At 43.3% G+C, this 23,936-nt stretch overlaps 1 protein-coding gene across 1 annotated transcript; it reads left to right on the plus strand.

The window, feature by feature from the left end:
- The first annotated feature begins 197 nt into the window (after positions 1 to 197).
- LOC106744154 lies at positions 198 to 22,273 on the plus strand. The gene is made up of 9 exons (XM_014618646.1): positions 198 to 1,205; positions 17,636 to 17,978; positions 18,054 to 18,548; positions 19,666 to 20,075; positions 20,335 to 20,851; positions 21,009 to 21,121; positions 21,461 to 21,637; positions 21,750 to 21,813; positions 22,170 to 22,273. The coding sequence occupies exons 1-9, from the start codon at positions 378 to 380 to the stop codon at positions 22,271 to 22,273; spliced, it is 3,051 nt and encodes a 1,016-aa protein (XP_014474132.1). The 5' UTR covers positions 198 to 377.
- Positions 22,274 to 23,936: the final 1,663 nt, after the last annotated feature.

Here is a 23,936-nt window from a genome sequence, read left to right on the forward strand (position 1 = left end):
CAACCGTGAGATATTGGTTCAACGAATTCAAACGTGGTCGATCATCTGTTTTTGATAAGGAGCGCCCAGGCCACCCGGCAGACGTGGTTACTGAGGAAATCGTTAAAAAGATCTACGACATAATCCTCGCTAATCGCTGAACGAATGTACGTGAGGCAGAGGCCGTAGGCGTGTCATACGGAACGGCAATCAATATTAGGTGAAATAAAAAGTTCTGAGCGTTTTCCGCTAGATGTCTTTAGTAAGCCATATCTCACGATGTATACATCGCATCGGATCATACTATACGTCGATTTAAAAGTGACATTACGCTTCAAAAAAAGTTCTGTTACAGTTTTGTGTTTGGTCAAGGCAGTTGTGTGTTACAGCGTTCCAAAATGGAGGTAAAAAAAGAGAAAATTCGATACATTCTTCAGTACCACTACGACCAAGGTGAAAAGGCGGAGCAGGCAGCCAAAAATATTTGTGCTGTTTATGGACCCAATACAGTATCGAATACAACAGCAAAGCGGTGGTTCCAACGATTCCGTTCTGGTAATATGGACGTCAAAGATGAGGCACGCTCTGGTAGGCCAATCGTCGAAAATGTCGATAAAATCATGAAAATCGTCGAGTCGGACCGGCATGTGAGCACTTATTCCATTGCCCAGGAACTGAAGATTAGCCAGAAAACCGTTTGGAACCATTTGCATAAGGCTGGTCTTAAGAAGAAGCTCGATGTATGGGTGCCACACGAATTGACGCAAAAAAACCTTTTGGACCGAATTGACGCCTGCGATTCTTTGCTGAAACGTAACGAAATCGAACCATTTTTGAAGCGGATGGTAACTGATAATGAAAAATGGGTCACATACGAGAACAACAGCCGAAAAAGATCGTGGTCCAATCGCGGTGAGCCGGCCCAAACGATCGCGAAGCCCGGATTAACGGCCAAGAAGGTTTTGCTGTGTGTTTGGTGGGATTGGAAAGGAATCATCCACTATGAGCTGCTCCCATCGGGCCAAACACTCAATTCGGACCTCTATTGTCAACAACTGACCAGATTGAAGCAGGCGATCGATCAGAAGCGGCCGGAATTGGCCAATAGGAAAAGTGTTGTGTTCCATCAAGACAACGCCAGGCCGCACACATCATTAACGACGCGCCAGAAGCTCCGAGAGCTTGGATGGGAGGTTCTATTGCACCCACCGTATAATCCAGACTTGGTACCAAGCGATTATCACCTTTTCAAGCATTTGCAAAATTTTTTTGATGGTACAAACTGGCCTCAAGAGAGGCTTGTGAAAATGAGCTGGTCAAGTTTTTTACCAATAGGGACGAGGATTTCTTCAATCGCGGAATTATGAAATTGCCTTCAAAATGGACAAAAGTTATCGAACAAAACGGCGCATATTTGATCGAAATCGGATAATCCTAACTATGTTAATTTCATCGTCGAAATAAAGCGAAAAAACGCTGAGAATTTTTTACTTCACCTAATATTTTGCATGATAATTTGGGAACGAAAGAGCTGTCGACCCGATGGGTGCCGCAATTGATTAAGGTGGACAACGAGCAGATGCGGTTATCAGTTTCGAAGTAGTTTTGCTAGTAGGTGCTATTTAAGCGCAATCCACAGGAGGTTTTGCATCATGTCGTAACCGTTGATAAAACATGGATCCATCACTATATACGGAGACCAAGGAACATTCAAAATAGTGGACCTCACTCGGCGAACGTGCTTCGAAGAAGGCCAAGACGATACCGTCGGCCGGAAATGTGATGGCCATTCTCTTTTAGGACGTGCACAGCGTGATTTCTATCGACTATTTGAAGAAAGGGAAGCTATCACGGGCAGCACTATGCTGATTTATTGGATCGATTCGATATTGAATTGAAGAAAATACGGCCCCATTTGGCAAAAAAGTGTCGTTCCACCACGACAATGCACCAGCTCACTCCTTCGCATTCGCCACAGCCAAATTGGTCGAATTACGTAAGGAATTGCTTCCACATCTACCGTACCTTCCGGATTTGGCCACTTGCGAATCCTTTCTGTTTTAAAACTTGAAAAAATTGCTTGATGGAAAGAGATTCACGTCGAATGAAGTCATCACCAAAGCAGATGCCTATTTTGCAGATTTCAACAAATCATATTTTTTAGAAGGGTTAAAAAATAGCAGGAATGTTAAGAAAAATGTGTCATAAAAGGGGATTACGTTGAATAGTAATACAATTTTTGTGAAAAACTGTCTTCATTACTAACACGGGTACTTATTGATTTGCCTTTGTACAATCTTTAAATTATTTGGTTTTAAAATTTGGAAGTACTTTGTTCAAACTTTTCTGAGCTAGACATATTGTACATAATTACGATATAAATTTATATTTACGTAATAATATTATAATACTTAAATTTTGGGTACATAAACAACTTTCTTCTCCAAGACTTTGAAATATATTTAGATGTACTTGGTATAAAACTGATTATTTATTAACACGAGCTGAAAATTTGGAGAATTCAGTCATTTAATATTATTTTAAAGAAGAAAAATGTGTAATTAATAAAAATAATTTTTGCGATTATGATCTTATAAATAAATCTGCCTATATCTACATCTATTACAAGAATTATGAAGAAGAAATAAAATGAAGAAGAGAAGAACGCCGTCATTAAACGGCATAGTGAAAGCATATATCTAGTACTGATATAGCATGCACACATTGTGACGATGCAAATTTTTGCTCGTCACTCAGGCCGTAGCCTGGTCAAAGAGGAGCCGGAAACTCGCGCCTACTCATGAGAGAAGGCGACCGAATTTAATAATTTTGTCTGTTGTGTACCGTTAGTGCACGAGACGCGATCGGCGGCTAATGTAGATTTTTCTTTTGAGTATATGAAAACCACATGAGAAAGAACACCGGATGGAAGAAGACAGAAAGGAATCGGAACTGCTGGCAGGATGCTGGACGCTGGCTAGAGCGATGCGTGGGAGGAGGCGGAGGATTTCCTCAAATAGACGGCTGGCGACAGACAGTGAGATGGCTACCTTGCGCTAAGAAAGGCCCAAGATCCCGCGATTCAGTCGTACAGTATGTAGGGAAAGATCCCGCGGAGAGCGCGCCCGGGAACCCTGTTGAACTACTGCGAAACCAAGAGCTGCCGAAGGTCGTCCCGGAGAGAAACAAAAGCGAGAGCCGTAAAGACAACATCAGACGTAAAGCTCCCGCGAGCACACTTGACGCGCGTGATATTGCAGGAAAAATCGGCGTACCGACAATCGGATGCCACATCGATCAGCGTGATGGATCCGTGCAACGGCTGCCTCTTGCGCTAAAGAAACCCGGTGACGGAGCCCTGCTCGACATACTGTGCGGCCCGACGGCTAGCGAAGCAGACGTGCCAACTCGAAAGCGAGCGAGCGAAGCTGCCAAAATATCGGGACAAGTCCTGAAGAGAGGCGAGTTTCAGGCGGCGATTGTGTGAGAAAAAGAATCATTGTACATCCGCGGGGAGGAAAAGTATTAGAGTTGCGTTGTAATTCCGACGTAGTTGGCGTCGCTTTTCGGCGGCATAGGCGTGATAAGAAAACCGGGAATTGGAACTAGTTAGAGGGTACGTGGCGCCTTGAAAGTTGAGAAGCACGAATTTACGAGATTTTGAGGCAATGTCGCAAGGCGATAAGAGCCGTGCTCGAGAGAATCTCGAGCGTAGGGATCCCGGAGACTTGGGCGTGGAGCTCGGTTGCCTTCTCTAATCGCCCATCGAACACTCTTCGGTAAATATTTGTCAGTATTATCTTGTACTTTGTAGATTGAGCCGTGTCAGGAACTCGTATGCTTATTGTGGAAACTGCTTCTGGCGAGCGAGTTAATTCGGGAATTATTGGATCGGCAGTAAACAGTGACTACTGTCGGGAAAGACCCGACTGACGTCCAACGAAGAACCCGACAAAATTCGCGTAACGACGCCGGGCAAGAGAACTGCCGGTTAAACGACACGCGTTATAATAGCTGCCGTCAAACGGCTCAGATCCGCTTAAAACTACATCTCGCGAAACAGCGCAAGCGAAAGATCGCTCTCTTTTAAATTCGTTACGAAATCTCCCGGGGCGGTGAAGTTAGTTGCGTGTTTTTGAAGGACACAAGCTAACTAACGAGTATGATTTTAACGTGAAATCGTATAATCGAGTATCTGTAGGGTTAAGTAGTTATCTGCCTTGAATTCAATAGATTTAAGGTGTTGTTATTTTACTGTTAACCGGTATCTAAATTATTACCTTTTCCGGCTCCTCTCCGACGTGTCCGCCGAATCGAGGAAGAACGTGAAAAATCTACGACACTCTACAAAACAGAATAACGAGGGATTCCACTCGAGAATTTAGAGAAATAAAACTGAGCTAGCTGAAGTGAGTCCGCTGCCGCACGAATGCGGGAGCGAAGGAGTCCCGCAACCGACGCGGGCGCGAATTACGGTGACAACATATATAAATAAAACATATTTTTATAAAATAAATTTTTAATTTATTTTTTGAAAATAAGTTTATAAATGTTAGTCTATTAAATATGATTGAATTAAGTATATAATAATTTTTAATTTTACTGCAAAATATTTCTCAAGTATTTAAAAAAAGTGTGCGTAAAGGGGGATATTTCGAAAAAATAAAATATAAAATTTTGGAGAAATCTTAGAAAACCATCGGAAAGTAATGTCGAAGCTATTGTTATGACCTGAAATAAAACTCAACGACCGCAATCGCAAACGCGAGTCTCGAACGTACCTGTATGCCGGCGGTACAGGTCAGAGACCATAAAGGTCACTTGGCTCCGACGCGAGCGTACTCAGGGTGGTCCTATTTTAGATCAGGGTACTAAAACCCTTTATCTGGGATGGGATGCCGAGCGGAATAATTGGAAAAAGGGTAGTGGGTGTGCAATGGTAAAAAAATAGAGTGAAATATTAAGCTTACAATCTTAAAATTTATTAACAAAAAGGGCGTATTATTGGGTTGGCAAATAAGTTTGTTCGGTTTTTTAATCGGAGTAGGTTTACTCGTTCTGCTATCTCTTTTCCATAGCGCTATCGTACAACGCGCTTGCGCAGCTGAAAAGCGACGTACCACCTAACCTATTTGTAAACATACGCCGGTTAATACCAAAGTATTGTGCGTACTGCACGGTTGCAAATATGGAAGAAAAGAACGTCCATTTTCGCCATATTTTACTTTTTTATTTCAAAAAAGGCAAACGAGCTGCGGAAGCTCATAAGAAGATTTGTAATGTGTATGGGGACGATGCTTTAACAGAACGTGTGTGTCAAAAATGGTTTGCCAAATTCCGTTCTGGAGATTTTGATATTAGTGACGCGTCCCGTTCTGGTCGTCCAGCAGAGATTGATTCAGCTGTAATAAAGAATACCGTCGACAAAAATCCATTGCAAACACTACGAGAGATTGCTACGACACTTAATATATCCCACACAAGTGTAGAAAACCATTTGCGTCAGTTGAGATACGTTTCTCGCCTCAATGTTTGGGTGCCGCACGAATTGACCGAGGCCAACTTAACCGCTCGCATTTCCATCTGCGACGCGCTGCTGAAACGCTAAGAAAACGATCCATTTTTGAAGCGGTTGGTTACGGGAGATGAAAAGTGGATCGTCTACGATAACGTAGTACGTAAAAGATCATGGGGAAGCAGCAGTGAACCACCACAAACAACCTCGAAGGCAGGATTGCACCCGAAGAAAATTATGCTCTCAGTGTGGTGGGATTATAAAGGTATCATTTATTATGAGCTCTTACCATCAGGCAGGACGATCGATTCAACTGTATATTGCTCCCAATTAACAAAATTGAATCGAGCAATACGTTCGAAACGTCCAGAAGTGGCAAATCGAAAAGGAGTCGTCTTCCACCACGACAATGCCAGACCCCATACTTTATTAACTACTCGGAACAAATTGTTAAAGCTTGGCTGGGATGTTTTGACTCACCCTCCTTATTCACCGGCACTCTCTGATTACCATTTGTTCCGGTCGCTGCAAAATTCTCTGAACGAGAAAAACTTTGCTAATAATGAAGCTGTTAAAACGCAACTGGATCAGTTTTTTGCCGGTAAACCTCAGACGTGTTATGAATGTGGGATTATGAAATTGGTAAAAAGATGGCAAGAAGTCATAGAAAAGAATGGTCAATACATTATTGATTAGTACATATTTTGTATAATAAATAAATTGTATTTTATACCAGTCATAAAAACCGAACGAACTTATTTGCCAAACCAATACAATATTTTACAAAAGGTGAAATTACAGTGTGAGATGGCGCACGACAAGGTATTATTGGGAGTACAAATTAGTTCGGTACTTTTTTGTGGTCAAAAATGCATTTATTTCAGAACAAAATGAATGAACAGATTAATCGAAGTATTGTCCATCGCTGGCTACTATTTTTTCCCACCACTCAGGCAATTTACGAATTCCATCTCGAAAAAATATATCGTCTTTTGAGGCGATCCTAGTTTGGAGCCAATTTTCGATTTCTGCGAAGTCCGAACGCGACTTGTTGTTTTCTCACCGCGCCGACGACGTTACCTCCGGCCGAGGGGTTCCCTGACGACCTGAACAACCGAATTCGTGGATCGACGGGGACCTTCCGGGCAAACATTCCCGTGACGCTTCGCCGCACTGCAGCCTGCGGTTCCGCTGCGGAATCATGTAAACCGTGACGACGTCACCTCTGGCGGGCGTTGAGGCCCTCAGAGACTAAGTGCGAAAGTGCGGCGTGTTGCTTTCTTCGTTCTCGACGACGTTAACTCCGCCCGAAGGGCTCCCTGACGACCTGGACAAACGACCTAGTGTTTTTACGGGACCCTCCTAACGAACATCCCCGTCCAGTTTCGCCGCATTCCCGCCTGCGGTTCCGCTGCGGAATTCCGAAAACTGTGACGACGTCACTCTCGGCGGGCGCTGAGGTGCTCAGAGACTAACTCCGATCGCGGCGTGTTGCTTTCTCATCGCGCCGACGACGTTACTTCCGGCCGAGAGAATCCCTGACGACCTGGACAACAGACCACGTGGGTCGACTGTTACCGGGGAACTTCCGCGTCGAGATTCGCCGTGCTGCGGCCTGCGGTTCCGCTGCGAAATCCTGAAATCCGTGACGACGTCAGCTTCGGCAGGTGCTGAGCCGCTCTGAGTCTATGTCCGAACGCGGCGTATTGCTTTCTCAAAGCGTTGACAACTTTACCTCCAGCCGAGAGGTTTCCTGACGACATGGACAATCGATATTTTGGGTCGACGGGTGCACACCGTGCGAACCTCCCCGTCGAAATTCGCCGCGAAGCGGTCTACTGGTCCGTTACGGAATCGCAAAAACTATGACATCGTCACCTCTGGCGTGCGCTGAGGCTCTCAGAGAATATGTCTAAACACGAAGTGCTGTTTTCTACGTACTCGACGTCGTTACTTCCGGCCGTGTGGATCCCTGGCGACCTAGACAAACGACCTCGTGGGTCGACGGGGACCCTCCGAGCGAACATCCCCGTGGAGCTTTGCCGCGCTGCGGCCTGCGGTGCCGCTTTGGAATCGCGAAAACGGTGGCGACGTCAACTCCGACGTGCGCTGAAGCGCTCAGAGACTAAGTTCCAACGCGGCTTGTTGTTTTCTACGTACTGGACGTCGTTACCACCGGCTGCGTGGTTCTTCAGCTACCTGGAAAATGACCTCGTGGGTCGACGGGGAGCCTCCGGGCGAACATCCCGGTCGAGATTCGCCGCGCTGCGGCCTGCTGTTCCGCTGCGGAATCGCGAAAACCGTGATGACGTCATTTCTGGCGGGCGTTGAGGCGATCATAGACAATGTGCGAACGCGGCGTGTTGCTTTCTACGTACTCGACGTCGTTACTTTCTCCCGGGGTGCTCCCTAATGACCAGGACAACCGACCTGATGGGTTGGCGGGGACTCTCTGGGCGAATATCTCCGTGGAGATTCACCGCGCTGCGGCCTGTGGTTACGCTGCGGATTCGCAAAAACCGTGACGACGTCACCTACGGCAGGCGTTGAGACGCTTAGAGACTATGTCCGAACGCTGCGTGTTGCTTTCTCTCCGCGCCGACGACGTTACCTTCGGCCGAGGTATTCCCTGACGTCATAGACAACCGACCTCGTGAATCGACGGGGACATTCCGGGCGAATATCCTTGTCGCGCTCCGCCGCACTGCGGCCTGCGGTTCCACTGCGGAATCGCGAAAACCGGGACCACGTCATATCCGGCGGGCGCTGAGTCGCTCCGCGACTATGTTCGAACGCGGCGTGTCGTTATCTACGTACTCGTCGACGTTACCTCCGGCGGGTGGTTCCCTGGCGACCTGGACAAACGACCTCGTGGGTTGACGGGGACCCTCCGTGCATACATCCCCGTCGAGATTCGCCGCGCTGCGACCTTCGTTTCCGCTGCGGAGTCGCGAAAACCGGGACGACGTCACAATCGGACAGCGCTGAGTGAGAAAGTAACAAGCCGCGTTCGGGGGCTTAGACTCTGGGCGCCACAGCGCCCGCCGGAGGTGACGTTCTCACGGTTTTCGCGATTCCGCAGCGGAATCGCAGGCCGCAGCGCGGCGAAACTCGATGGGGACGTTCCCTGTCAAGGGTTCCTGTTGACCCACGTAGTCGGGTGTCCTGGTCGTTAGAGAACCCCTTGGACAGAGGTAACGTTGTCGACGCGGTGTGAAAGCAACGCGCCGCGTTCGGACTTTGTCTTTCAGCGCTTCAGCATCCGCTGGAGGTAACGTCGTCACGGTTTTCGCGATTCCGCAGCGGAGCAGCCGGCCGTAGCGCGACGAATCTCCGCAGGGACGTTCGACCGGAGGGTCCCAGACGATCCTCGATATCGGTTGTTCAGGTCGTCAGGGAACACTTCGAGCGCATGTAACATCGGCCGCGCGATGAGAAAGCCACGCGACGCGTTCAAACTTCATCTCTAAGCACCCCGGCGCCCGCCGGAGGTGATATCGTCTCTGTTTTTGCGATTCCGGAGCGGAACAGCAGGCTGCAGCGCGGCGAAACTCCGCAGGGACGTTCGCAGGAGGGTCTGCCATTCACCAGCTCGTTTGTCCTGGTCATCAGGGGACCCCTCGAACGGAGGTAAGTGAATCGGTGCGGTGAGAAACAACACGGCGCGTACAGGCTTTGTCTCTGAACGCCTCAGCGCCAGCCGGAAGTGACGTCGTCACGGTTTTCGCGATTCCGCAGAGGAATCGCAGGCCGCAGCGCGGCAAATCTCGACGGGTCCATTCCCCCTGGAGGGACTCGTCGGGCCACGAGGTCAATTGTCCAGGTCGACAGGGAATCTCTCGGCCAGAGGTAACGTCGTCGGCGCGGGGAGAGAGAAATACGTCGCGTTCGTTCTTCGTCTCTGATAGCCTGGGCGCCCGCCGGAGGTGACGTGGTCACGGTTTTCGCGATTCAGCAGCAGAACTGCAGGCCGCAGCGCGGTAAAAATAGACGGTGTTGTTATCCCAGTCGACTCACGAGTTCGGATGTCCAGGTAGCCAGAGAACCACTTCTCCGGAGGTAACGTCGTCGGGATGGTGAGAAAGCACATGCCGCGTTCGGGCTTAGTCTCTGCGCGCCTCAGCGCCCGCTGGAGTTGACGTCGTCACGGTTTCCGCGATTCCAGAGCGGAACCGCAAGCCGCAGTGCGGCGAGAGTCAACGGGGATGTTCTCCTGGAGGGTCCCCGTCAACACACGTGGTCGGTTGTCCATGTCGTTAGGGAATCCCCGGCTAAAAGTAACGTCGTCGGCGCGGTGAGATAGCAACACGACTCGTACGGACTTAGTCTCTGAGCGCCTTAGCGCCAGTCGGAGGTGACGTAGTCACGGTTTTCGCGATTCCGCAGCGGAACCGCAGCCCGCAGCGCGGAGAAACTTGACGGGGATGTTCCCCCGGAGGTTCCCCTCAACCAAAGAAGTCTTTTGTCCAGGTCGTCAGGGAAGCCGCATGCCGGATGTAACGTCGTCAAGTACGTAGAAATCGACACGCCGCGTTTGAACTGTGTCTTTGAGAGCGTCAGCGCCCGCCGGATGTGACGTCGTCACAGTTTTTGCGATTCCGCAGCGGAACCGCTGGCTACAGTTTGGCAAATATCGAAGAAGATGTTTTGCCAGAGGCAGCCCGACGATCCATGAGGTCGGTTGTCCAGGTCGTCGGGCAACGACCGGGCGGCGGTAACGTTGACGTCGCGATGAGAAAGCTACTCACCACGTTCGGACTAAGTCTCTGAGCGTCTCGGCGCACGTCACAGTAGACGTCGTCACAATTTTCGCGTTTCCGCTGCGGAACCGCAGGCCGCAGCGCGGCGAAACTCGTCGGGGATATTCTCCCTTAGGGTCCCCGTCGACCCACGAGGTTTGTTGTCCATGTCGTCAGGAAACTTCCCGGCCAGAGGTAACGTCGTCGCCGCGGTGAGGAAGCAACACGCCGCGTTCGGACTTTGCTTCTGAGCGCCTCAGCGCCCGCCGGAGGTGACGTCGTCACGTTTTTCGCGATTCCGCAGCGGAACCGCGGTCCGCAGCGCGGCGAATCTCGACGTGGTTATTCTCCCGGAGTATCCCCGTCAACCCACGAGGTTGGTTAACCAGGTCATCAGGGAACCCTTCGGCCTGTGGTAGCGTCGTCGCCCGCCGTTGCGTCCCAAGTCAATATCCCGCCGGCCTCTTCGCGCGCGCGGTTCCTCCCGTATGCCGGCGTACTATTTACCGCGCGTCGCCGGTGGCCCATCCGCCATTCTGGGTATTATAAGAGGAGCGCTCGGGTCGTCGTGTCGGTTGATTTCGCTATGCTTTCTCGGTCGCTCCGGCGACCGAAACTAACACATCTCGACACCGCATTGCCACGAGTTTGCGTCGCGAAGCGTTTTGGATCTTATGTGGCACGCATGTCTTCAATGTTGGTTGCACTACCTTGGTCTCTGTGATATTTCCATTATTGTTTTTGTTGTTTTGCATTGTCCTCATTACAAATATTTTCATTGTTTCCGTCATATCTCGGTTATTGTCATTTTCTCTGTTGTCTTCTTTGCCTTTTCTATTCTTTTTGTTATTGTTTTTATAATTTTTACGGCCCTCGGTACAGTCTTTGTCAAGGTTCCTGTGAGGTTACTCTTTTTGTCAGTGTAAATTTTTAATGATTCTCGTATCAAGTTTTGTCATTTTTTCCGTTTTATCTTGTTTTTGTCATTGTTTCTTCATTCTTCCTACATTCTTTTACGTTCTTAATAATGCTTTTGTCATTTTTTTGGTTCTCGTTGTAGTTATTGTCATGGTTACCGTAATAGTACGGTTTAAGTCATTGTTATTTTACTCTGGTCTCGTTACCGATTTCGTCATTGTTTCCTTTATATCTCGGTTTTTGTCATTGTTTCTTTAATTTTCTCTGCTATTTCTACTATTTTTCTTTCTGTTTTAGTCATTTTTTCTGTCCACATTACAATCATTGTCAAGGTTCCTGTGATATTATTATTTGATTCATTGTTAGATTTTTACAGATTCCTTTTCAGCGGTTGTTATTTTTTTTTGCAACTAGTTTCTTGCTAATGTTTCTGCTTTCTTCTTCCCTTCTTTACTTTTTTGCATTTGCTTTTGTTGTTTCTTCGGTCCTCGTTACAGTAATTTTCATGGTTTCTCTGATATTTCCGTTAATGTCAATGTTGTTTTGAATGGTTCTCATTACAAATATTTTCATTTTTTCCGTTATATCTCGGATTTTGTCATTGTTTCTATTATCTTCTTAGCTTTTTCTACTATTTTTCTTTCTGCTTTAGTAATTTTTCTGTACACATTACAGTTATTTTCAAGGTTCCTTTAATATTTCTATTTTTGTCACTGTTAGCTTTTACAATCATCTTTTCAGTGCTTGTCATTTTTTCTGGTACAACACGTTCCATATCGATATTTTTGTTTTCTTCTACCTTTTCTCTACTGTTTCTGTATTTGCTTTCGTTATTTCTTCGGTCCTCGCTACAGTTATTTTCATGGTTTCTGTGATATTTCCTTTAATGTCATTGTTGTTTTGCATGGTTCTCATTACAAATAAAGAAATTAATATACAAGTAAAGAAATTAATTTCTTTGACCTAAATAAAGGACCTCCTAACGTACGTACTGTGATCGGATTAAATGGGTTTCTCTAGACCTTGACCAGGTCTGCAGACCTACCGGTACGTGTAAGACTCACGAGTGGGCGAGTAAACGATTTTGTTGCCTTCGTCCTCTTCCCCCAGGACATAACAGAATAAATGTTGAGGGCTCGTCCGGAAAGACAAGCGTGGTAATTGGATAAGGTTGTGAATAAGGTTGTGAATCCAGTTCTAATTATGACGAGGTAGAAAAAGGTTACCAAAAGGCCCTACAATCTGATCATAAAGTTTTTCGAAGACCTCGCGAACCACTAATAACATCTATACCATCCGTGTCTCACGCTCCTGTACAATTCAACACTGAAATTCCAGATATACGACAAATTCTGAGCGATAGTCCATTGTCCGCAAGTACATTCGGATTAACTGCCCCACCTCCAAATATAAACGTACCTCCATTCCCCACTGAGGCAGAAAGTATCGAAGAATATCCCGATTTACCGGAAGATAGCTTCAACATCGAACCCACGCGATATCAAACGCCAAATAAATCTGAATACTTCTTTCGTTTAACAGTTACTGAAAGCGGAATCGAACAAACTATTTATAAAATCCGCTATAAAATTGACGATAAGAATACCGCGGTAACATCAAAAATTCCAGTGGATAAAAAGTCTATTGTTGATAAAAGCAAAATGAATAATACGACTGATCTGCCTACCTCCCCATCCACTAACTCTTTCGCAACTCTATCATACGCCGTAGAGGCCGTTCCTTTCTTCGATGGTCAAAATATATACGTACAACATTTCGTAAAAGGATGCGAAATAGCGAAGCGCATGTTACCACTAGAAGCCGAACCTTATTTCACAAAGGTCATATATAGTCGATTAACCGGAGAAGCGCGAAGCTCGATCCAAGACCAAGACTTTACGCGAATTAATCAATTAAGCAGATATTTAAAAAATATTTTTGAGTTCTCTAAAAGTTCGTGTCAATTGCAAGGCGAGTTAGGACGTATATATCAAAAAGCAAATAAACCGGTTCTCTCTTACGCCAACAGAGTGAAAACTATCGGTAACTGAATTTTAGAAGCTCATCGTATGGAAACTAATGGAATAATAGGTCAAATTTTTAAAACAAATATAGAAAGAGAAATGTGCAGAAGCTTTATTAAAGGGTTAACGACTGAAATAGAAAGAAGGATTCCTAGAAATTTAGATGTAACTGCTACGGTAAATGAAGCTTTAAGGATTTGTTGCGGCGCCGAAACGTCGCGGAAAAATGTGGGGTTGCCCGGTACAGCGCGATAGAGCAGGAGGAGGTGGCAAGGCGCGATAATTAATAAAGTGCTTCTTTTTGATGGTTAAAACGGAACTGGTCGTTTATTTCTTGATTGCCCGATACACTTTTACGTACGCGTCCGACAGCGTGTCGGTGTCCGAGAATTTGAGTCGCACGTTACAATATCGTGCACGCGTCCGACAGCGTGTCGGTATCCGAGAGTTGAGATTGTGAGTCGCGTTCTGCTCCCCTATTGCCTCTTAGTGAGGGGTTTTCCTCTATGTTACCGTTTGTACGTTGCGCGACGGTGGTTCGTAATCTATCGATTTCCTCATCTATCGCGGGACCGTCAATGTGAGGTACATCTTGTACTGTACGCCTGTCCATATTTAAATTATCGAATATCTTGCTCGGATCGAAAACGCTATCGTCGTATAAAGTTAAAGAGAATTCTCCTCTTTCTGAAATGTCAACTATGGTACTATTACTCGGCAAGTTTCTTTGTCATCTAACGCGAGAAGTTACTGGCAATACACTATTATCAATTTCATTAAATGGAAATTCGCGTTCTGCTACTACGTGTATCGGGGGTTGTTCTTTGTTTGAATCTTCTAGTACATTTAGCGCGTCTTGTATTCCTTCTTGTATACTTTGCGCGGTGTTATTTATTAGGTTATCGAAATTTTGAATTACTCGTTCAGCTGGCTGTCTTAGTATATACGCTGCAGGTGCGCTGTGCAGCCAGGATCGATTCTTGCACGGGTTACGCGGTATATTACTACCTTCAGACATTCACGCGGACGCTTAGTTTCTCGCGTGTGTGTGTGTGTGTGTATGTACGCTTGTGTGTATTAGATTAGGACTTACATTAGGAAGACGGAACGCATGTCGACGGGTCGCGCTGTCTCGTTCTCGCACGATTCGTTATCGGTGCTACGATGTGTCCGGCGTCGAGTTGCCTGGCGCTGATCGCTGCGTTGAGGTAGGTAGTTTCTGCTGCCTTTGCTGCGTTGTTGCCTCCTCTACTATCGTGGTCGGTCTGTGTAGGTGGTTGTAGCTCCGACGTCCGTTCCTTCTAGGTTGCCACGTAATTTTTCGTTCCCGTTGTTTAATCGTCCCAAGATTTGCTGCTCACCACTCTGTTATTTGCGATTGCTTCTTCACAGAGTCCTTCTCCTTTTTCTGTTGCAGGCTGTGCTGGAGGGCAGTATCCCACCGCTGCCACCAGAATTGTTGCGGCGCCGAAACGTCGCGGAAAAATGTGGGGTTGCCTGGTACAGCGCGATAGAGCAGGAGGAGGTGGCGAGGCGCGATAAGTAATAAAGAGCTTCTTTTTGATGATTAAAACTGAACTGGTCGTTTATTATTTGCTTGCCCGATACTATTTTACGTATGCGTCCGACAGCGTGTCGGTGCTCGAGAGTTAGAGTTGCCCGTTACAATATCGTGCACGCGTTCGACAGAGTGTCGGTATCCGAGAGTTGAGGTTGTGAGTCGCCGCCCGCTCCGGTCTTACGTTCCTTTTTATCCTCTTCCTATGGCTTAATCAGATGGGGCGGTTGTTGATGTGTCAGCGTCATCTAAACGAAGACGCTGACCATCCTGATTGCGATATCTCTATTGCGAAAATGCCAGGTTGCATTTCCGCATAGCGATGTTTGGCAATTCGGAGCAGTGGCTCCGCGGTAATGTCGTTGACATACTTTATTGTTGCGTTTACAACAGATTGAAAAGGATTTGGAATAAATTAGTGAATTGCAAGAGGTACGAAATTCCTCATATGTTAAAAATTTGTGTCAGATTTGTCGGTAATTTGACCACACTGAAGAAAAGTGTCAATTATATTTACAGAACACGATAACCTCTAACATCAATAATGAGATTTTAGTACACTAAATTTGTCAAAAACGCGGACACTGTGCTGCTAAATGTCGATTGAGAGACCCCATTGTTAAGCACCCTGTTAAAACAATTCAAGGTAATACTGTCATATGTCAGGTCTGTTCTAAATCTGGCCACATCGCATAAAATTGCCTGATTAATAACCAACCTAACATTATTTGTCAAAATTGTCAATGATACGGCCATAGTTCCAGCGAATGTAGAGATAATTCATTTTCTAATTATCAACCTGTCTGTCAATTATGTAATAAGACCGGTCGCGACGCAAAAAATTGTTATACTAATTGTAGTAATCCATTTTCTAACAATACTATTGTCTGCCAAATGTGTAATAAGATTGGCCATAACGCAAAAAATTGTTATTCCAATATTAATCGTAATTCAAAAGTCAATAACAAAATCTGTCAGTGGTGCAATCGATGCGGGCATCCGGCATCTCAATGTCAAGAACGACAAAATGAAAATAGAAACCAATCGAATAATAATAATCAACTCATTTATCAATTATGTAACAAAGTAGGACGTAAAGCTAGGGAATGTCGCGGAAATCAATCAGGAAGAAATAATTTTAACCGGCCAGTCGAATATTCTCCAGCTCCGCCAATTCAATGTAGATATTGTAAAGCCACAAATCACTTAATAGAAAATTATGTTCTGCGATTAGAAAATAATCGTAAAAGACAGTAAAACTATCCAGGACCTGTGATTACGGACGCGCATCGGGGCCCCAATGGGCAGGGACGTCCTGTAATGACGGCTCAGACCGAAAACTTTACAACCAAACTTTTGTAGTACTATCAGTAGAAATTAATTTGAATAAGGAAAATTGTGTTCCTACTGTTCAATTAAGTTTACAAAATAATAATTATGTCAAAACATTCATGTTAGATACTGGTTCAGGACCCAATTTAATTAAAGAAAATCGAATATCGAAATTCTTAAAAATAGATTTTAACAGGGTATTAATGTTAAATGGAATTAATGAGCACCCTGTATATACTATGGGAAAGATAACTATAATTATCTTGGATATTCCTGTCAATTTCCATGTTTTATCTAACGATTTTTCTATTCAAACTAATGGAATACTAGGTAACGATTTCTTTGGACAGACCGGAGCTAGAATCGATTATTCAACAGGACATTTAGAGGTTCAAAATACAAGAATCCCTTTTTATTCTTCTGAATCTATAATAGTATTCGCGCACTCAAAAGCCTTGTTCTTCGCGCGCATAGGGAACCCACACATCAAAGAAGGATACCTACCGAAAATAACCTTCGATAAAAGAGTAGAAGCAAAAACGATAGTAAAAAATAAAGACGGTAAAGCCTATATGTATGTTGCTAATTGTTTGGACACAGAAGTAGAATTATTGATACACACTATTAATATACGACCGGCATACTCTAAAGATAATGAGAAAAGAAACAATATCACGGATAACGGTAACAAGATACATGATTCTGGCCACGATGAAAGTGAAAACCGGGTAGCGTTTTTACGCTACCTGACTGTCGGGACAATAAGGTACAAAGGAAAAAATTTGCTGACGAAATCTCAGACATGATCCTAGAGGACGCGGGACGCGGAGAACAAAAGCTTCCTCTTCACTCAGAACGTAGTAAAAATCGCGAGAAAAGGATTACTTCCCACGCCTCTTATGAGAACATTATTTCCCACAATTTTCCTAACGAAGGGGACGATTTCCAAATTCCCCATGATTCCTTAAATAATATCCTTAACTAAAGGGACAATTTCCAGATTCTCCACGATTCCTTAAAAAATATTTCCAATCGAGGGGACGATTTCCAGATTTACCACGATTCCTTAAAAAATACTCTCAACCAAGAGGACGATTTCCAGATTCCCAATGATTCCTTAAATAATATTCTTAACCAAGGGGACGATTTCCAGACTCCCCACGATTCCTTAAAAAGTACCCTCAACCAAGGGGATAATTTCCAGATTCCCCACGATTCCTTAAAAAATATTTCCAGTCAAGGGGACGATTTCTAGATTCCCCACGATTCCTTGAAAAATACTCTTAATCAAGGGGACGATTTCCAGTTTTCCCACTATTGTTTAAAAAATACTCTCAATTAAGGAGACGATTTCCAGATCCCCCCCCCCCGTAAATCTTTAAAAATTATTCCTAAACAAAGGAACAGTTTCCAGATCCCCCACGATTCCTTAAAAAATACTCTCAATCAAGGGGACGACGCCCAGACTCTCCACGTACAGTTAAGTAAAAATATAAGTAAGAATCAAGAAGAAAGTTCCTAATCTTTTTATACAAATTCCTATATTTCTAAGCAAGTGGTCAATTTCCAGACATCCCATATATCCCCTGACATAAATGAAAATCAAGAGGAAAAATATTATAGTTTAACCTTAGAAGAGAAACGTGAAAAAAATCCTCAAGGCGTTAGAGAAAATTTTAATATCAGTAATCAAAAATTAAAACATCAAAAACAAGACCCAATACCCTTTTTGAGTAATATCGCCAATAAGCTTAGCGAAACTCAGGAGGGAGCATTCAAAGCCTGCTGTGAAAATATTAAAACTCAGAAAATTAAGGAACAAAGTATAAACATTTCAGTCAAACAACCAATCCTCATTAGAACCTCAGGTGTAAAACCGGTATTTGATCTCCAAAACTCCCCTGATCTCGAGGGTATTACAGGCGATAACAAATATAATATGAATAATACAAATAATAACATAATTTCACATGTTCACACAATTTCAGTTCCAGATCGTCCGGTAGCAATAATTGACACTAGTACATCTAAGACTGATATGCATTCTATCGACGGATTTGACGAACGCATTAATATTATAAATTATAACGAAAATTCTGATAATCCAATTTTGAATACAAATATTCTTTGCGTGAAACCAACTGACACTTATGACGATGACCGGCTAAACGACCTACTAAAATTAATTAATTTGGACCATTTAAATTCGGAAGAAGCAACCAGTATATTAGATTTGATAAAGGCTCATCAAGAATGCTTCCAATTGCCTAAAGAAAAATTGACTGCAACGCACGTACTACAACATCGTATACCGACTACAGACGACTATCCGATAAATACTAAACAGTACAGATTGCCACAAGTTCACAAATTTGAAATAAATAAACAAGTGCAAGAACTTCTAGACGGCGATATTATCCGACATTCTCAATCATCGTATAATACTCCCATCTGGATATCGCCTAAAAGGGTTGATGCACACGGTAATAAACGTTGGCATATGATTTTGGATTTCCGCTCTCTAAATGATAAAACTCTTGGTGACGCTTATCCGTCACCTAATATGATTGACATTCTCGATCAGCTCGGTAGAGCTCAATATTTTTCCCTTTTTGATTTAGCTTCTGGATTTCATCAAATTGAAATGGATCCACGCGATAGTTACAAAACAGTTTTCACTACATCTTTTGGACATTATAAATTTAACCGAATGCCTTTCAGTTTAAAAAACGTTCCTGCAACGATTTCAAAGATTAATGGACATAGTTTTATCAGGAATACAGGTACAAGAAGTATTTGTTTATTTACATGATATAGTGTTATACGCTTCTTCTTTAAAAGAATATAAGGACAAATTGAAAAATTAATGCAACGACTTAAAGAAGCTAATTTTAAATTGCAACCGGACAAATGCCAATTTCTGTGCAAGGAAGTCAATTATTTAGGTCAAGTAATTTGGGTAATTAGCAATAAAGGCGTCAGGCCAGATCCTAAAAAACTTGAAACTGTACGCGAATTTCCAACACCTAAGACGCCAAAGAATATAAAACAATTTATAGGATTAGCTGGGTATTATAGGAGGTTCATACCTGAATTTATCTCGATCTTTAACACAATTATTAAAACACAAAGTTCCTTTTCAATAGGGAACAGCACAGCAACAATCATTCGAGGTATTAAAAAATGAATTATGTAAAAAACCAGTTTTACAATACTCACACTTTTCTAAACCATACATCCTAACGACTGACGCATCAGGTTACGCAATAGGAGGTACTTTATCACAAGGAATCATTAATAAAGACTGACCCATAGCTTATGCATCTCGTACCTTGAGCGATAACGAAAAGAAATACGATATTTACGAAAAAGAAGCCTTAACAATTGTATATTGCGTCAAACATTTTAGGCCATATTTGTACGGAAGGAAATTTATATTAATAACAGATCATAAACCTTTGATGTGGTTTAAAAATGCTCAAGATGCGAACATACGAATACTTCGATGGTGATTAAAACTAGTAGAATACGATTATTATGTAATATATAAAGCCGGTAAAACAAATGTAAACGAGGACGCCTTATCAAAAAATCCCATAGACACATCGTCAGAAGATTGCAAAATAATTAATCCAAAGACCAAACTAAACCCAAATAACCCACAAGATGCTGAGCTTATCCGACGATTATTGGAAGAAGATCACGACTTCGAAGAATTGGATGAGGAAAACATTTTTAATTCACAATTGCTAGGAAACCACGACACGGAGGAGTCAAATGGAGAAGACATACCTGAAATGTATCTGCCGGAAGACCACGCAATAACTGAAATCTTTCCTGCAGATACCATACCCTTTACCCCAGAAGAATTAGCGGAACCCAGTACGACGGAGACAGTCAACGTAGTAGTACATGCAACCGAATCGGCCGAGCAAAAAGTGGAGGAACCGGTTGGCGAGGAACAAAATTGTCTAGATAAACCAGGCGAAATTCTTCACCATATGCTGACCGTATGATGACGCGTAGCCGAACAAAAATTGCAGCAAAAACAGCCGAAGGACCCGAAAAGATGGACAACCCGTAAAAACCTACCCCGGAAACCTTTACCTGAGGATGCGGATGAAGAGGGTAGCGACAACGGAATTCCTACTGCAATAATAAGAAAACCGCGAGTCACACATATTTAAATTAAGAAGACCAATCTCATTGAATCAAGAGATCTACATTCTTTACGTAAAGACAACCTACTTTATTTTATTGACACTTCAGGCAATCCTTTATATACCGGTGCAAGGAAATTATTTGAGCCAGGATATGCCGAAACTAACGAATTTATCGGTAGGAATGGCAAGATTAATCAAAAGGAAAAAGGGATACCATATAATACTACCTATCAGTGAGGATCAAAGCGAAGGACCAACGATGGTATTGAAGAACATAAAAGACGCGATAAAGAACACAAGGGAATTAGCGGAAAACCTGAAACTCGCCAGCATAAGCATCGCCAAGAACGAACACATTTTAAATGTCCCATGGAACGATATTAAGACCGGATTTCAAACGGAGTTCCTAAATTCGGACTATCATTTGCAATGGATTAACCAAATGCCCACCAAAGAATGTACGGACAGCAATATTACAGGAAATGCATTGTACTCCTGTCGGAGGACATCGTGGAGTAACCAAGACATACAACAGAATCCGTCAGAATTATTATTGAGAAAATCTGAAAACAGACGTCCAACAATCCATCTTACACTGCCTCCAATGTCAATTGAAGAAATAAGTACGTGTTAAAACTAAACAACATATGGTAGTAACCGACACTCCTGAATGGACATTCGACAAAATAGCCATGGATATAGTAGGACCTTTGCCTCGCACTAAAGCAGGTAACGAATATATTCTTACTATATAGGAGCAATTAAGTAAATTCTGCCTAGCCATACCACTGCTTAACCAGACGACAGCTACGATAGATGATAAATTCGTGAAGAGATTCATCACTATCTTCGGACCTCTTAAAGCAGTGTTTACTGATCAAGGAAGAAATTTCGTTAGCGATCTGATGAAAAAACTAGCAAAATACTAACGAATACGAAAATTTCGCACAACCGCCTTCCATCCTCAATCTAACGGTTCTCTGGAACGATCTTATCACGCACTGGTGGAATATCTAAAACAATACGTTTCTAATGAAAAGGAATTGGAGGAATGGTTAGACTTAGCCGTGCAAAATTACAATACTAGCATCCACGAAGGTACTAAACACACCCCGTACGAATTAGTCTTCGGTAGACCTGCCAGAATACCATCCAGCGAACCTTTACTTGAAAACGATAAAATAAAAACATACGACGATTATTTAAAACAATTATTTACACGATTACATCAGATTCAGATGAAAGCTAACGACAATTTAATATACGCTAAGACAAAATCCAAAATTCGCTACGATAAAAATATTAACCATCAAACATTCAAACCAGGAGATTGTATATTTTTATTAAGGGGACCCAAACCCGGAAAATTTGGAGATCAACACACTGAACCACACGAGGTGCTAGAGATCGTAAATAGACATAACGTTAAGATTAGACTAAAGAAGAATAGTCGCATTGTACACCCTGATAGGCTTCGAATATCTCACATACATCTGACACAGAAAAACATTTAAATTTCAGAATGGTCTTCAGAGCGATGAAATTCATCCTCATGTTACTCCTACTCCTACTCCTACTACAAGAGGTTACTCATACCCATGGAATTATAGGATACGATTGCGGATCCCCTTCCGCAAACATCACTACAGTCTTTCTATTAACCATCGAAGAATGTGACATACCAGTTCAAAAGGTCAACTCCACTAGAGTATATTTGCAATTATTACAAGCTAACGATTTCCACACGGTCCGCGTAATACAATGCAAGGTAGAAATAGATCGTATTGTCAAAAGATGCGGCATGTTCTCTCATACAATGGATATCCATAACGGAAAATATGCATATATATAAGAAATTACCTACGATATATGTGTTCGCATGCACATGTACGGAACATTTTCAATAAGAAACACGTTCATAGCTGGACTAAAATCTAACAGCACTGAAAACTGACCAATCACCTTGGCAGGGAAGATCAGAGATGATAGAACCTGTTCAGGAGGAGCCTATAACTACATCTACGGAAGCTGGTCCGATGTGGTAGTGCTTGCCAGTGTAAGGATCACCTTATGAGACTATAGAGCAATTGTACGGCTTGACGCGAGTCGAGTTATATTCAGGTCAGGAATACACTGCAAATTGAAAACAGGTCAGTGTACAGAAATCGAGGGAGGAAACACTTTCTAGCACAGCATACCTGACGACTCTTGCAAAGTTTCTTCATACGGTGTACTGTACGAGGGATATGCAAAAAAGATAATAGACTATCTCGACCCAGAAACTTCAACGATCTATGAATCGTAGAACAAGATACCTTTGTCTTAACAAGCTTAGGTCATATAAAAAACTGTGGTTATACCCTCGTCAAAACAGAACACCCGAAATTATCTTTCTTCGAAACTTATACCGACTTAAACGTTTTCAAACGGGTAAAGAACACTACTAATATGGATATTTTTACCTACATGAACTCAAAATTTGTTTATGTAGAAAGACACCTCCGTAATCAAATAAACCAACTTTACAGAAATATATTATTTCAACATTATACCATAGAGCTGAAAACATTGCAAAACGCTTTAGCAATAGCCACCCAATCTCCCGACATATTCGCATATCATCTCATGAAAAGACCAGAATATATTGGGTATATATTGGCAAATAAGTTCGTTCGGTTTTTTTGACTGGTATATAATACAATTTATTTTATATACAAAATATATACTAATCAATAATGTATTGACCATTCTTTTCTATGACTTCTTGCCATCTTTTTACCAATTTCATAATCCCACATTCATAACACGTCTGAGGTTTACCAACAAAAAACTAATCCAGTTGCGTTTTAACAACTTCATTTTTAGCAAAGTTTTTCCCGTTCTGAGAATTTTGCAGCGATTGGAACAAATGATAATCAGAGGGTGCCAGTGAATAAAGAGGGTTAGGCAAAACATCCCAGCCAAGCCTTAACAATTTGTTCCGAGTAGTTAATGAAGTATGGGGTCTGGCATTGTCGTGGTNATGGTATAAAATGACACCGAAACCTATCGTAGCCATCCCACCAGTAACGCTTAAACCATTGACGAAAACCGAGTGGAAATACGTAAGTCCTGGATCGCTGGCCACCAGCGGAATTTACTCACAGGCCGACCTAGAGGATCTCAGAGAGCACACTATGCTCCCAGCGGAACGACCTGCCCTTTTAAATACGGTCGCAAGGGGGATAATGGGTCAGCCAGCAGCCATCCAAGGGGGATCCATCATAAATCTTTTGGACGAGGCTTCACTAAAAAAACTTGCCTCCTCCACTTAAGAAAGGATCTGGGGACGGTTTGTAACCTTTGGCAATATTAATGCCGGAATATTAGGCATATTGCTTATCATACGCTTAATTAAATTAATCTTAGACATTATCATACATGGCTTCGCCCTACACTCAGTGTACGGGTGTTCCGCCTATCTCATTGGATCTTTCTGGGATTTACTCACACAATTATTAATTATACTTGGCGTAAAGAAAACCACCAAAGAAAACCCCCTGAGGATTCTAATGAATTACAACCACTCAGCAGTAATCCCGATAGGCTTCCCGTAACCACCGTTCCAGTAACTTCATTCGACGCGATCAACTTTCAAACCCTCCGTGCCGCACTCCCGCAAGAGGAGAACACTCCCGTACACACTGTCTCAAAAGAGGAGAACGCTCC

The sequence above is a fragment of the Dinoponera quadriceps genome, unplaced genomic scaffold, assembly GCF_001313825.1.
Source record: "Dinoponera quadriceps isolate SergipeBrazil2010 unplaced genomic scaffold, ASM131382v1 scaffold1378, whole genome shotgun sequence".
In the NCBI taxonomy this organism is placed as follows: Eukaryota; Metazoa; Arthropoda; class Insecta; order Hymenoptera; family Formicidae; genus Dinoponera; species Dinoponera quadriceps.

Bases quoted from the DNA above. Each gene is read 5' to 3' on its own strand.
- LOC106744154 (XM_014618646.1), top strand. From the start codon at position 378: ATGGAGGTAAAAAAAGAGAAAATTCGATACATTCTTCAGTACCACTAC. The intron at 1,206-17,635 runs GTACCAAGCGAT...GTCAATTTCCAG, and splicing joins CACCGTATAATCCAGACTTG to ACATCCCATATATCCCCTGA. The intron at 17,979-18,053 runs GTATTACAGGCG...ACACAATTTCAG, and splicing joins AAACTCCCCTGATCTCGAGG to TTCCAGATCGTCCGGTAGCA.